Here is a 16,019-nt window from a genome sequence, read left to right as displayed (position 1 = left end):
AGTTCATTTGATTTCCCATTACTCTAAATTACGTTTGTATTTTGAATTTATTATATATGCTTTATAAGGAGGAGAAGGCAATGGCACCCCACTCCAGTACTCTTGCCTGGAAAATCCCATGGACGGAGGAGCCTGGTAGGCTGCAGTCCATGGGGTCACTAAGAGTCGGACACGACTGAGCAACTTCACTTTCATGCACTGGAGAAGGCAATGGCAACCCACTCCAGTGTTCTTGCCTGGAGAATCCCCGGGATGGGGGAGCCTGGTGGGCTGCCGTCTGTGGGGTCACACAGAGTCGGACACAACTGAAGTGACTTAGCAGCAGCAGCAGCTTTATAAGGAGGATTTGGAGAATTTTGCAAGGAAGACATATGCAAACATTGGTAAAGTAGAAATTTTAAAAGAAAACAAGTATGACAAATAGGAAGAACCATGCCATTCACCACAAGAGAGATTTTTTATTATGAGATGGCATGTCCTCAAAAGGAGCTTCATAGGTTATACAGGCGCAACGTTGATGTGGCAAGTTTTTAAAACAACCTTTGTTTAAATAGCAAAGAATATCATTGAAGCACTAATTCAATGAAGGCAATTCTGTGAGAAGCTTAAAATGATGTAGTTTGATTAAGCATATAATCTTTGTCAGGAGCAAGACAAAGAAGAGGGATATGGGGCATGGGCCCTTTGTCCCAGTGTGTTGGTTGGTGGAGGCAGGACAGAATTTGTGCATTTGTAAGTTCTAGTGCAGTGGTGGTATATGGGAAGAAACAGGAAAATAATGGACACATTATCTATTCCTTGCACACTATTTCCCCTCACTCAACCACTGCTAGTTCTTAGAGTACCCAATCAACATGCAGTATCAATCAATGATGATGTTACTAGGTTACCTCTGATTTGGTTTTTTAGTGATCCAGCATGCATAGATGAAAAGGTTTCTTCTCCAACCTACTTGTCAAATGGTGTCAGCTGTTAACATTGTAGCTCAACCAGCTTTCATTTGTGATTGCAAAATTAGGTGTCCTGTCCTCAAGCCTCATTCATCAGCATTCGATGTGTGTTGTTGTGAGATCGATCCATGAGTGCTCAGTGACATATCATTGCTCTATGTGCTTACAGTAGGAATGTTGTTGAATGGACTCTCCATTACCGACCTGATCTGTTTTTATCCTTTGCTCATGAGAAACAAAGAATCCTAGAAATTTCAGTTTGAATGATACCACATCCTTGATCAAGTTCTCATGGCCATACATGTCATGGCAGTACCAGGGCTGAAAATAGAACTTTAAGATAATTCTGAGAGAATAATGCTGATACCCAGTCCTCTCATAATGATGTGTGCTCATGGAGGCCTAGGATGCATGGATGATAGAAATCCACAATTAATCCCCAAGTTGTGTTTTAGTAATTTCATAAGAAAAGTCACTTGAAAAGAACATCAACATTATTTTTTAATACTTAGAGGCTGAGTTAACTAATTTGAATCTGATTCCCTTTATATTTTATCAAGGGTGTTTAGGAAAACTTGAGTCAGTGTTAGAAAAGCTGAAAGAAGATGAATTAATGACTTGGATGATATTTTCTGGATATGTTGGAAATAATTGTGTATGAGAATAACATGGGTCAAAATATTTCCATTTAAATATTACATATTGAATACATCTGGTTATATCCCCTGAGGTATAGAGGATTAAATAATACATAGGGGCTGCTGATTCTTTAGTAATTATATAACATTTGAGTAGCTAGTTGTTAATATCCCTATGCATATCCTACAGTCTTTTGTGAAGTAAGTGTGTAAATTCTTTTATGCAGTGTCATGGCAACTCAATTTACCATTCAGTTACACCAATGTGGTTGCTTAATAGGTTGCTCTAATGTGTCTTTCCAGTGCTGGATTTTGATAGCTCTTGCTAAATGCATATAAGACAAGTTTTCTTTTGTTTCTCTTATATTAATTCAAATGTTTCTTTTCTAAATGTATTTTCAAATTTATTACAGAAGAAAAGCAATGGAGCACCAAATGGATTTTATGCAGAAATTGATTGGGAAAGATATGTGAGTATCAGATTGTTTTTATAAAATTTCAGTGTGAAAAAGAGTCGAGGCATGCTTATACTTAAAATAGAGCATAGAAATAAGTGAAACATCTCATCAGGAAGTGCTGGCACAGTTAGCCTGGTATAGAGTCTAAGAGCACTAGAGTCTGTTAGACCTGAGTTTGAGACCTGACCCCTCCGTGGAACAGCTACGTGTGGCTTTGGTTATTTGCTGGCCACCATAAATGAAGTCAGTAGTTACTTTATAACATTATTGAGAAGATTCAATGAGCTAACTCTTTGCAGAATATTTTAGTAGCCTGCCTAGCCTGGCATGCATGTTCAAAAAACACTTTTTAAAATATTAACTCTAGATGTTCAGTCCTAATTATATTGATAAGCAGCTCTGAGTATTGAGTCAAGTCAATTCATGTCCAGGCCTTGATTTTGCAATGTCCTAGTCTGTTCAGGTGGCTATAACAAATATGCCAAAAACTGAATGGCTTATAAACACAAACATTTATATCTAACAGTTTTGGAGCCTGAGAAGTCCAGGATCACGATACCAGCAGATTCGGTGTCTGGTTGAGTGCCCACTTCCTGGTTCATAGAAGGCACCTTCTAACCGTAACCTCACTGTGGTCTCTTTTATAAGGGCATTAATCCCAATCATGCGGTCTCCTCCCTTGTGACCTAATCACCCCCAAAGGCCTCAACTCCTAATACCATTACCTTGGGGTTTGGATTTCAACATATAAATTAGGGAGCAATACAAATATTCCTACCATAGCATATGAAAATTATTCTAGCCTCATGGTACAGATTTTTCCCAAGTCAAATGACAATCAGTTGTTTCTTCCCAAGGAGTAAGGGTGAATCCCAGTGGAGACCTCAACTCTCCTTGTAATTCCCCCAGTAGCCAGTTAACCTCATCACCACACACTTCACCAGCCACAACAGGATGGACAAAATTGCTCTTATATTTCTAATCATAGAAAACATATAGGCCATATTCATATCAAAAATCACTTTTATTGCATACCAAGTGCCTAAATTCATAATTCCTACAAAATGCCTTTGTACTTACAACTTAGGTGACTGTCTAACCCAACCTCCTCTTTCATAAAAATTAAACTTGATGTTAATGCATTTGCACATTGGTTAAGAATTTCACTTTTTTAAATACGAACATTCATATTATGACATGCTACTAAATTCTTACCACCTTTTTGTTGTTCAGTTGTTAAGTCATGTCCGTCTCTTTGTGACCCCATGGACTGCAGCATGCCAGGTTTCCCTTTGCGTCACTTTCTCCCAGAGCATGCTCAAACTCATGTCCATTGAGTCAGTGATACCATCCAACTATCTCATCCTCTGTCGACCCCTTCTCCTCCTGCCCTCAGTCCTTCCCAGCATCAGGGTCTTTTCCAGTGAGTCAGCTCTTCCAATCAGATGGTCAAAGTATTGGAAGCTTCAACATCAGTCCTTCCAATTCAGGGTTGATTTCCTTTAGTATTGAATGGTTTGTTCTTGCTGTCCAAGGGACTCTCAAGAGTGTTCTCCAGCACCACAGTTTGAAAGAATCATTTCTTCGGTGCTCAGCTTTCTTTATGGTCTAACTCTCCCTTCCACACATGACTACTGGAAAAAACATAGCTTTGACTCTACAGACATTTGTCTGCAAAGTGATGTCTCTGCTTTTTAATACTGTCTAGGTTTGTCATAGCTTTTCTTCCAAGGAGTTCTGCAGTGATTTTGGAGCCCAAGAAAATAAAATCTGCCACTGTTTTTTACACCTTAGAAGGTGAATACTACATTACCTGCATTTTATAGAAAGAAAAACTGACTCTCAAGAAAATTCAATTATTCATGCCACCTGTACACTCCAGAACATGTCATTCTGTCAACCTCATTACCTGGTCTTCCCTTATACCTGTTTCCCAGTGTTGAGATCTTTTTTATATTTTCTGCAGTTCAATTCCCTAGACCTGTGACAGCCCCTATGTTGCCCCATGGGCTTCCCTGGTAGCTCAGCTGGTGAAGAATCTACCTGCAATGCAGGAGACCCCAGTTCAATTCCTGGGTTGAGAAGATCCCCTGGAGAAGGGATAGGCTACACACTCCAGTACTCCTGGGCTTCCCTGTTGGCTCAGATGGTAAAGAATCCACCTACAATTCGGGAAACTTGAGTTTGATCCCTGGGTTGGGAAGATCCCCTGGAGGGGGGCATGGCAACCCACTCCAGTGTTCTTGCCTGGAGACTCCCCATGGACAGAGAAGCCTGGTGGGCTATAGTCCATGGAGTTGCAAAGAGTTAGACATGACTGAGTGACTAAGCATAGCACAGCATTTTACCCCACATCCAAATTGTTCATAAATAATATTATAAGGGAAGTTACTAGATATGTTAAGGACAGGTAATCTTTTTCTCAAAATTAGCACTTTTTCACCTAAAAAGAATTTTGTTGTATTTTGTAGGATTTTGTAGAATTTTTGTTATAACAAAAATTTTGTTATATTTTGTAGACATCTTTAATGCACAGGAATGGGATACTCTAAGCAAAAAAGAAGCATGATAATTAAAATACAAAATTATTATTGATGATTCATCAATATGTGATTATTAGTTGATTATTCATCAAGTATTCCTGATTCTCCATCCAACCCTAAACCTTGGTGCTATCCTTAACAACTTGGGAGTGTTTAAAGGAAGCAGAATTTCCCTCAAATTTGCTTAGTCCTAAAAGTTATTCAGGTCATAGGAATTGTGGTTATAATTATATTAATACACTAGACTCCACTTTCTTTAAGTAATAAGAAAGATTTTATTTTAAAGAGACTGTATCATTGTGTTTGTGGCAGGGAAAACCTAGGGATGGATGTGGCCTTTAAGCAAAGCTCTAAAGTTTAAGTAAGGTTTAACTGACTTCATATTTGAGGGAAGAGACTTTCAGGCAAAAAGGAGGACTTTTATGAGGATCCAGAAGTGGGAAAAAGCCTGCAGTGATCAAACCTCATATGTCAACAGTGGGAAGAAGGCCCTGAGAGAATCAGGCAGGGCCTTGTGGGCTATTTAATGGTGCTAAGTTATTATTCTAAGTGCAGTAAAAAGGCAGGGGCAGGTTTTTAGCAGGAAAGTAACCTTAATACTCTTGCACTTAAAAAAAAAAAAAACAACTAATTTTAAGTACTGAAAGTACAAAAGGGAGATAATAAATGCACAATAAATGGCAGCTTTTCCATGGCACTCAGGCCCTCTTTTCTCTCCTTGGTCATGGCTTATATGTTGCTTCAGTGACTCCAAGATCTCTCTCTCCAGCTCTGTTCTCTTTCTTCCAGTCCTATAACCTCAACTTCAGGAGGCCAGCTTTGAACTCTGCCCCCTCTTCCCCTCTCAAGCACCAAGTTTAGTCTCAAAACACCTGGGGTCAAGACCAGGCCTGTCATTTGCTAGATGTATTTCCTAGAGAAATGGCATCTGATTTCTCTTAGTTTCCTCCCTGGTGGATGGAAACCCTTTCCATGTACGATTGCTATGAGGCTTCCCCGGTGGCTCAGACGGTAAAGAATCCACCTGCAGTGCAGGAGACCCAGGTTTGATCTCTGGGTCGGGAAGATCTCCTGGAGGAAGAAATGGCTACTCACTCCAATATTCTTGCCTGGAGAATTCCATGGACAGAGGAGCCTGGCGGGCTACAGCCCATGGGGTCACAAGGAGTTGGACATAACTGAACAACTAACACACACACACACGATTGCTATGAATAGTCAGTGAAACAAAACGTAGGTCATGGTACTGACCATATAACAGGAACTAAGATATGGCAACACTAATCCCAATCATGCAGACTTTTATCTTTCTTATCTTTTTCCTAAAAGTGTTAGTTGCCTCCTGTTAGAATGAGTTCAGCCAGGAGTACTCCCAGGATTTGATGGAAGAAATCTTGGAATCTTCTTGAACATTTCCTCTCCTTTTTCTCCCATGACCAATCTGTGACTGAGAACTCACAATCTGTCCTTCCAAATGTCCTCAATTCATCCCTTCCCAAAACTAACAACTTGGTCCTCCTTAGCACATCTCACCTGAATTGTTGCAAGTATCATGAGTTAGTTTTCCTTTCTCCAGTTTCTTCTGTCCCAAGTCTATCCTCAGCATATTTTCAACATCTCATGATTCTGCTTTCAGCAAGTGCTGTGCTTAGTCACTCGCTTGTGTCCGACTCTGCAACACCGTGGACTGTAGCCTGCCAGACTCCTTGTCCATGGGGATTCTCCAGGCAAGAATACTGAAGTGGGTTGCCATGCCCTCCTCCAGGGGATCTTCTAATCCCGGGAATCAAACCCAGGTCTCCCACATTGCCGACAGATTCTTTACCATCTGAGCCGCCAAGGGAAGCTTTCAGCATGTCCCACCCTAATTGAGAAGCTGCAGTAGCCATGTCAAGTCCAGACTTTTCCCCTAGAATGTTGCCTGCCCCCCACCCATCTTCTTTTCCATGGTCTTCCTTCCCCATACAGCTTCCTCTCCAGTCCTGTCATCTTCATCTCCCTTTCCCTTTCACCATGAGAATCATACTGTCCAATCCTACCTTGGTGTCTTGGTACAATCTCTTCCCCACCACGGACTTGCCTCTCCTCTCCGTCTGACCCAAAAGGCACACAGAGACTCCCTAATTCTTCCAGATCTCACAAATTTCCTTTCCTTTCAGACTTCTATCAGTAATATTTTGTGTTTTGCCTTTTCTTTAAACTTTTGACTACCAGAATACAGACAAAAGATAATTTGCATGTTGTATCCCCACTATGTTGCTTAGCATAATCCTTGGCTTATAGGAAGTGCATGATACATTCTCTTTCTTTCACTGACAATTGACTTCTAGTTTATTTTCCCAATAGGCAGACTCTCCAAATATCCTTGAGTAAATTTATAAACACATAGCATTCAAAACAAGAGGCACGTCTATATCCTTAACTAGATGATTCTTCAAGGAATGTGAGTAATTTCTTTACCATTGTCAGGACAATGATTGTTTAATGTGCACTTGTATTTTATAGAATTCCCCTGAGCTGGATGAAGAAGGCTACAGCATCAGACCTGAGGAACCCGGCTATATCCTTTCTTTATATTTTAATCTTAATTTCCATTTGCTTTCAGAAAGTAGGATGATAAATTTAGGATTTGCAGAAGTGCCGAAACTCAAGCTTCTCAAATCCTGTTGTCACTAGTATTAGAGATGAATAAACAGCACAGAGAACAGGCTGATCACTAACAAGCAGGCATTTTGCCTTAATCTATTCATAGAAGAGGGAGAGAGGAGAAAGAAAAATTGCGCTGAAAAACAATTGTGCAAATTGTGGGTGCTGGGTTGTCTTCTAAAATCTGATATGATAACACTACTTATGGTGGCTGGGAGATAGCTCTGACTTGTGCTTTCCCCACAAACCATCTCTGGTCAGAGCAGGTCATACTCTGAAGCACAAAATGTCATCACAAATCCTTCACAGAGTGGCCTTCCTGTCTCCTGTGGTAAGAGGAAATCCCCACGGGCCTGTAACTGTGAGTGCTGAGTGTGACACACATAATGGGCTTTGGAACCATTGCTCCTGGAAATTTGTCCTCCTTAATCATGTTCCAAGGAAAGGTGGATAAATTCTGACTCTTTCCTGCTTTACACTTTGATTTTTGATTTGCTTTGATTTTCTGCCACCCAAGTGTGCTTCTGCTGTGTCTTTGTGCAATCACTCTTGTCTTATACTCATCATTGCCTCTGAGTAGAAAAGACAGAGTTATGCGTCTTTAACTGTGTTTTACCTACCAAAGGAAAGCACTTTTATTCTTCGAGTGAATCAGAAGAGGAAGAAGAATCACACAAGAAGTTTAATATCAAGATTAAGCCATTGCAAGCTAAAGACATTCTTAAGAACGCTGCAACTGTAGATGAACTGAAGGCATCAATAGGCAACATTGCACTTTCCCCATCACCGGTGGTGAGTAGCTTTTTATTTCAAGCTTTGGTGAGGTTGGATTGACCGCTGTGCTCTGCCCATACATGTCAAGTAAATCAGAAACTCTTTAAGCTGAAAGCTGCATATGGTCGTGATTTTATGAACTCTATAAACCTGAAACAGCTCATTCTAGCTATGGAAAATTATGCTTATTTTATTTGCAGTTTTCGTGCTTTTCAAAGTGGGATCACATTTGTTTTTGACGTTTTCCTGCTAGTATTTTTCAAAGGAGGAAAAAATAACAAACATTATCCAGACTTACTTCTGAAACAATTAAAAAAATATGAAGTTTACATATTTACTAACAAAGATTTTTAAAAACACATTTTAATGTCTTATTTTATGATGCAACACATGAAAACTCATGGAAAGAAAACGAAGGAGATTGCTTTCTTTAGGGAAAAATCCTTTTCATTGCCAGTGCTTCAAAAAGAAATATTAATCTAATAAACCATAGTCTAAAAAGATATTAAAACTCACAAGCTTCATTATATTTTGTTATCAAATTGTCTTAAAGACTCTATTTAGACACCCCAAATACAGATAGATATGCCTTATTTATATTAATCAAATTGGTATTTTCCTGCAATTTGTACTTCTTTTCCAATTCTCATCTACTAAATTTCTCTAGCTGCATTCTAAGTTCCAACATTTACAGTGTTTTCTCTATAGTGCTTGATCAATGCTGCAATTGTTTTCTAAAAATAGCTGTGAAGAGCAGATGAAGGCTCTTGTACTAGGAGCTAATATATTCTTAGCTTCTTGGCATCTTCTCTAGAGAGATGTGATCTCCCAGCAGCATTTCCCATGAATGAGGTAGTTAATAAATGCTGGACCGTTTTTTCTATGCTTTTGGAATATACCAACTAACGTTTCTATAGGAGTTGTAATCACCCATCCTTTGGGTGCCTGCCTGGGATGGATAAAATCTCTAACAATGCTTTCTTTAGTGCTTATAATGGCCTTTACCACTGCTGTTAGAGTCAACTAATATGACTGCTAATAGCAGTCAACCACAGCAAATAATATCTCAGATAATTTTTAATCATATACTCACTTGCCATCTTAAGATGTCTTCTTGAAAAAGGAATCATGACATATACTAGTTTCCTTTCCCTTCTGTAATGGAAGGTACAAATTTTAAACTCACATATTGTTCTGTAATATAAGCAATTTGTAGTAACAAGGCCATTTTAAATGTGCACACTTTCACTTTTCAGTTGACATCTTTCGAATCATTTTTTACTTACTAAAATATTTTTGTTAATTGTAAAATTTTATTTAAATGATTGAAAGCAATTTATATTTACTTCTATTTAGGGTGTAATAGACAGTGGGCATTGGGGAGCTACCTGGATAAGTATAAGAAGCCAAGTTCTTGGAATTCAGTGAACAAATTTACATGAAATAAAACTTATTAGAAAGATCCAGGCATGTGGTATTTATTTTCTGAAAGCTAATTGAATCTAAGATCCTTTCCATCAAAAAGAATATCTCTTCATATATCTGATTCACTTTGTTGTACAGGAGAAGCTAATACAACACTGGAAAGCAACTCTACTCCAATTAAAAAAGAAAGAATATGTCTACGCAAGTCATCTCATAGCTACTCCTCCCACTGCATATGTTGCTAAGGGTATACCAAGGAGAGTGGCTGTCACTCTGAGTTTTTCCCAACACCTGTTTTTTTTTCCCCCATTTATTTTTATTAGTTCAAGGCTAATTACTTTACAATATTGTAGTGGTTTTTGCCATACATTGACATGAATCAGCCATGGATTTACATATATTCCCCATCCCGATCCCCCCTCCCACCTCCCTCTCCACCCGATTCCTCTGGGTCTACGAATGGATAAGGAAGCTGTGGTACATATACACCATGGAATATTACTCAGCCATTAAAAAGAATTCATTTGAATCAGTTCTAATGAGATGGATGAAACTGGAGCCCATCATACAGAGTGAAGTAAGCCAGAAAGATAAAGACCAATACAGTATACTAACACATATATATGGGATTTAGAAAGATGGTAACGATAACCCTATATGCAAAACAGAAAAAGAGACACAGATGTACCAACACCTGTTTTTAAAGTAAGACATTGACATGATGTGGTTAAGACCGCCAAAAATAGAGAAATGGTACAAAAACTAAATTGAGACACTCAGAGAAAGTAATCTCAGGGTTGGGCAGACCAGTAGCCCCACAGACCAAGAAAGCCTGGGACCCCCCCCACCACTACTGCCCTGGCATTCCCAGCCAGCTCCCTCTAATGTGAGAACCTACCTCTGTCATTACTATGATTCCCAAATATCTGTGATTTTTGACAGTTAGTGTGAGAAAATAAGCTGCGATGGCTACTTTAGGGAAAGAGAGGCATGTTTATAGATAAACATAACTATAAAGGGAGATGAGAACTGAAAAGATATTCTTGCCTTTAGAATCCTTGTCCTCATCTAGATAACCCATAACCAGCTATAGGGATATTTCACAAAGGACATAAATAGAACCTTATCTCCAGAACTGGATGAATGGAAATAACCTTCTGAAATCCAGTTAGTGCCAGGATAAAAATGAGCAATGTTTTGTACGACTTTAGATGTTTCCAGCCACGCAATCAAATGTTCATACATCTACACTTAATTCAGGCACAAAAAGAGAAATAGGACCTATACCAATTAATGATATATTAGAATATTTCTGTTAGGCGTTGGTTCTAATGCCACAAAAGCATCAATTGCTACACTAATAAAGTTAAAGAAAATGGTAGGATTCACAACAGTGGCTGATATTTCTTTTGAAGAATTTTAAGACAAGTTTGTAATTCACTTCTTTTCATCTACCTGTAAATATGTAGTAATGAATTGTAACCCATTTGATATCTCTTACCATGAATTTCTTTTCACTTTATTTGGATAGGTTTACTATATATATTTCATTGTCAAATAACTTGAATAAAATGAATGAATGGATGTATGAATGAATCATATATATCTATTTGTGTATACAATATAAACAAACCTATATGAAAATTACTCCTCCCTAAAAAACAAAGCTTCAGCAACATAAAAAATTAAGGTTTTAGCTGCTAGCAAAAATCCTACTATATTGACAAATAAACATAGTTCCAGTCCAGATCTTACCTTGGCCCTTGATTTTTATATAGAAATCAAGTTTTAATATGGACCAGGACAAGGCAAAGCACCAAAAAAAAAAAAAAAAAGAGAGAGAGAGAGAGGAGGATGCGACTCACAGTCAAAAGATGCTAATTTCTATTCTTCTCATGTTGTGATCTCCTAATAAGATATCATGAAAGCGTTAGTCAGTCGTGTCCAACTTGTTATGACCTCATGGACTGTAGCCCACAAGGCTCCTCTGTCCATGGAATTCTCCAGACAAAAATACTGGAGTGGGTTGCCATTCCCTTCTCGAGAGATCAAACCCAGATCTCCTGCCTTGCAGGCAGATTCTTTGCCATCTGAGTTACCAGGGAAGCCCTAAGATATTATACTAATAGGGTAAAGAAGGAAAATCACCTAGGTTTGAATTAGGGATTCAATTAGTTTTGAATTAATTGTTGAATTAGGGATATGTATGAGTTAGAATATTGGTAGATCAATACTAATATTCTTCGCCAGAAACCAAAATATTAATAGTCATGGCTTACACAGAATAGATGCTTTATTTCTATTCCACATTAAAGGCAAAGCAGGATGACTGTAGCCCACCAGGCTCCTTTGACCATGGAATTCTCCAGGCAAGAATACTGGAGTGGGTTGCCATTTGCTCCTCCAGGGAGTCTTCCCAACCCAAGGATCGAATCCACATCTCTTGCCATCTCCTGCACTGGCAGGTGGATTCTTTACCACTGAGCCACCTGAGAAGCGCAGATACACATATATCCAGCTAAAATCCAAGGCTCTGTTATTAAAAGACGAAGGAGTGAATGGATACTGGTAGACATGGACACAGTTTCTGTGTCACTATATTTTAAATAATCTCAGAGTAATGGAAAATGGGACTTTCCCATTTATCTTAAGTTATTCCCCAAACCTATTGAAATGAGGAAATTTCCTTTTAAAGATTTCTAATCACTGATTTCTAAATACCACTGATGTTATGTTACATACTAGCCAGCAGCAGGGCTTAAAAATACCAATTTCAGTTAAATATCAATTTATGTGATTGATACAGATTCCTGCAACAGTAACAGTGCTCCCTCTATCTTATAGAGTTCACTGCTTTTTGAGAAAGACTGCCTCATCATAGAGAGAAATGTGATAAACAAATTAAACCCAAACGCTGTCTCTGTGTAACTTAGGTTCATGTTATAGTTGTACTCTTTACTCTTTGGAGGACTGGACAGAGTTCAATCCAAAGGGACTGGACTGTCCAAAAGGATAGAGTCCCTCCTTTTCTCAACAGGTTTTCCATGAAGCATATTATCTCCAACTCCAAGTTTAGTGTGCAAGATACTGGGCTCAATACTGAGGGGTAGGGTGGGCAGAGGGTGGAGGTGAGCTGTTTTGCATGTCCAACAACAACCTCAGCTAATCATCTGGGGAACTCTTGAGCTAAAATGACCCTTCACATTTGTTCTGAGTTGGGCTGAGATGAATAACCGTTATACTGCTACATCAATCTGTGCTCCAATATGGGCTTGCTAAGAAGGGGCATGACCTTGGCCAAGGTGGCTCTCTCCAGCTGTGTCAGACCCTGAAGTGTTGACAGATGAAGGCTGTCTGCCAGTGGCACTCCTAATGACTGTGTAAAACACCCTTCTGAAGACAAGTCTACCCAGCACATTTTGGCACCTAGGGTTACCACCTTCTCTTCCAAGTGTTTTGTGGCCATTTGTTTAAATAATTTCTTATAGAATCTGAGGAGGTAGGCATATAATAATTGAAAAAGCAGATGTCCAGACAGCAGGCCCAGCTCTGCCATGTTCTACCTGTGTAAACTTAGATGAGCCCCATAATTGTTCTGAGATTATATTTCCTTTTCTGTAAAGGAAGGATAATTTAAAAAAAAAAAAAAAAAAGGCAGAGACACTACTTTGCCAACAAAAGTCCATCTAGTCAAAGCTATGGGTTTTCCAGCAGTCACGAATGGATGTGAGAGTTGAACTGTAAAGAATACTGAGCACCAAAGAATTGATTCTTTCGGACTGTGTGGTGTTGGGGAAGACTCTTGAGAGTCCTTTGGACTGCAAGGAGATCAAAGCAGTCAATCCTAAAGGAAATCAGTCCTGCATATTCATTGGAAGGACTGATGCTGAAGCTGAAGCTCCAGTACTTTGGCCACCTGATGCGAAGAACTGACTCACTGAAGGCAGGAGGAAAAGGGGATGACAGGATGAGATGGTTGGATGGCACCACCGATTCGATGGACATGAGTTTAAGCAAGTGCCAGGAGTTGGTGATAGACAGGGAAGCCTGGCGCGCTGCAGTCCATGGGATCGTAAAGATTCAGACACAACTGAGAGACTGAACTGAAGGGTGGTAGTAGTCCTTATGGAATTTTTCTGCAGATTATTGTTGGTCTCTGGCAGGATCAAATCTTCTTTGATTTTTTTGCCCCCTGTGCTTAGCACAGTACATGGCACATATTGGGCATGCAGATAGTTATTTGATAAATGAGTGAATGGAGAAAGCACACAGAATATCCTAGTAACAGTTCCTGGTGCATAATTAGTATTTTGCAGTTGTTTGTTTCTTTATTACTAGGGTGTTATTCAGGGTTCTCCAGAGAAAGAGAACTAACAGAATATATGTGTATACGTGATGGTGGCGTAGTCACTAAGTCATGTCCGACTCTTGCAACCCATGAACTGTATCCTGCCAGGCTTCTCTGTCCATGGGGTTCTCTAGGCAAGAATACTCGAATGAGTTGCCATTTCCTTCTCCAGTGTATGTAATAGATAGATGTATATACATGATAGATAGAGAGATAATAGATGTTGTTGTAACAAATTGGCTTCACATGATTTTGGAGGCTAAGTCCCACAATATGCTCTTCACAAGCTGGAGGCCCAGGAAAGCTGATGGTATAATTCATTTCAGTCTTAAGGCCTGAGAACCAGAAGGGCTAACAGTGTAAATTCCAGTCTGAGGGCGCAAGACGAGAAGAGATGTCCTAGCACAAATGATGAGGCAGAAAAACAGGGTGAATTCCTCCTTCCTTTCCCTTTTTTTCTCTTTAGATCCTCAATAGATTAGATGATGCTGACCCACATAAGGGAGGGCTATGTACTTTCCTGAGTCCACCAGTTCAAATGCTACCCAAATGCTAATCTTATCTGGAAACACCTTCATAACACGTCCAGAAATAATGTCTAACCTGGATACCTGATAGCCAGCCAAGTTGACATGACATAAAATTAACCATCACACTATTATGTATATATGTATGTATTCATTTATTTATTTATATATACTTGTATATACATATTTTAAGATAACTTTTGCTCCTTTATTGAGAGTCATGGGATTATAATGTATCTATATCTCAAGTCTTGAATTCATTCGAAGAGGTTTGGACAATCTCTTGCCTGTCTTAAACTTTAGTTTTGAACCAAATCTGATTGACCTTTCAGAGGAATTTTAAATCAGTTTTTTCCATACTGGACATTTGTGATTGATATTTCTTTAAGCACAAATAGAGACTTTGTACTTACCCCTGAAGAACCTAGCATACAGTGCTAGTTTATCTTACAGAAAAGATACTGGAATCTGATAGAGTGAACTCAACCTCTTGCAAACTTAAGCAAGTTTCTTAAACCTATTTGAGTATCAGTTTCCTCATAACTAAAATGGAAATAATGATCACCTACCTCACACAGTGGTTGCTGGGATGTCCCTCTCTTTCTGTTAGTAAAATGTAAAGATTTCTCTTTTAAAGGAGAATATGGAAACAGAGGTGTAGGATAAATCACTCTGCTCTCTGCTTCCCACACACTTTACATTCAGGGTAGAAACTGACCTCTATTACATCTTTCACAAATGGTTTTGTTCTTAATAGATTTCTCAAAGGGGAAAACGAAAACAACAAAAAGAAATCTTAACATGCAATGGAATACCATTAATTTCCTTTAAAATAATTTGAGGGAGATGCAAATAGACAGTTATTTCAATGACATCACAATTACTCAGACAACTGTGCTCTACCTCTTCACTGGGGTTGCTTTGCACAAGTTACAAAACCTGAGCCACGGTTTCTTCATTAGTGAGTGAAGATAACTCCTGTACCGACTTCACAGGGCTATTGTAAGGGTGGAATGAGTTAATTTAGTAAACACCATATTGTAATATCAGATACTACATTGAGGGATCATTCTATTGTTGTTAGAAATGTTTGCAGAGTCTGGGGCACATTTTTAAGAATATCATTAAATGGTGATAAATCAGGAAACCCAAATAGCCAAAAGTCATGTAGAGCCAAGACCAGTAACTACTCTGAGTATCAAACTAGGAAAATGCATTAATAAAATAACTTTTGTACTGCCTGTAGGTTGATTTTGAAGCCATTCCAGAAGCATTCCTAAATTGTTTTAGCATTCCTAATTTTGTTTTAACAAAATCCCTTGAGTAAATATGGTGCTTCTTCAGGAAACCCTATTGAAAGCTAGCATTCCCAATGGGATTCTATATTGTGCACCCCCACCAAATTTATTTCAGTGAGAAATGACATCATTTCCCATCCCTCTTCAAATCAGTTCACTAAATATTTGAAGCCAGCACTGAGAGCTAACATCAGAAATATTGGACAAAAAAAAAAAAAAGAAATATTGGACAGATTTTGTTCAACATTCATGTTAACTACAAGCTTATCTTGAAAGGGAAGGAATATATGTATACATGTTGCTGATTCACTTTGTTGCATAGCAGAAACTAACACAGCATTATAAAGTAATTTTACTCCAATAATAAAATTTTAAATAATGTATAGTTGATATGGCAGGTGGCCCACAGAGG

The 16,019-nt window shown here is 38.7% G+C and overlaps 1 protein-coding gene across 21 annotated transcripts in view; it reads left to right on the top strand.

Moving 5' to 3' along the window:
* SGIP1 (SH3GL interacting endocytic adaptor 1) overlaps positions 1-16,019 on the top strand; it is a 229,972-nt gene that overhangs the window by 104,697 nt on the left and 109,256 nt on the right. For all 21 annotated transcript variants that reach the window (XM_070467995.1, XM_070467999.1, XM_070467996.1 and 18 more), the window contains 3 exons: positions 2,002-2,058; positions 7,095-7,149; positions 7,852-8,027. In XM_070467995.1, coding sequence (XP_070324096.1) covers positions 2,002-2,058; positions 7,095-7,149; positions 7,852-8,027 — 288 coding nt within the window. The remainder of the gene's footprint in view (positions 1-2,001; positions 2,059-7,094; positions 7,150-7,851; positions 8,028-16,019) is intronic.

The sequence above is a fragment of the Odocoileus virginianus genome, chromosome 5 (assembly GCF_023699985.2).
Source record: "Odocoileus virginianus isolate 20LAN1187 ecotype Illinois chromosome 5, Ovbor_1.2, whole genome shotgun sequence".
Classification (NCBI taxonomy): domain Eukaryota; kingdom Metazoa; phylum Chordata; class Mammalia; order Artiodactyla; family Cervidae; genus Odocoileus; species Odocoileus virginianus.
The sequence above is the reverse complement of the archived record's forward strand: the minus strand, read 5'-3'. Positions and strand labels throughout refer to the sequence as shown.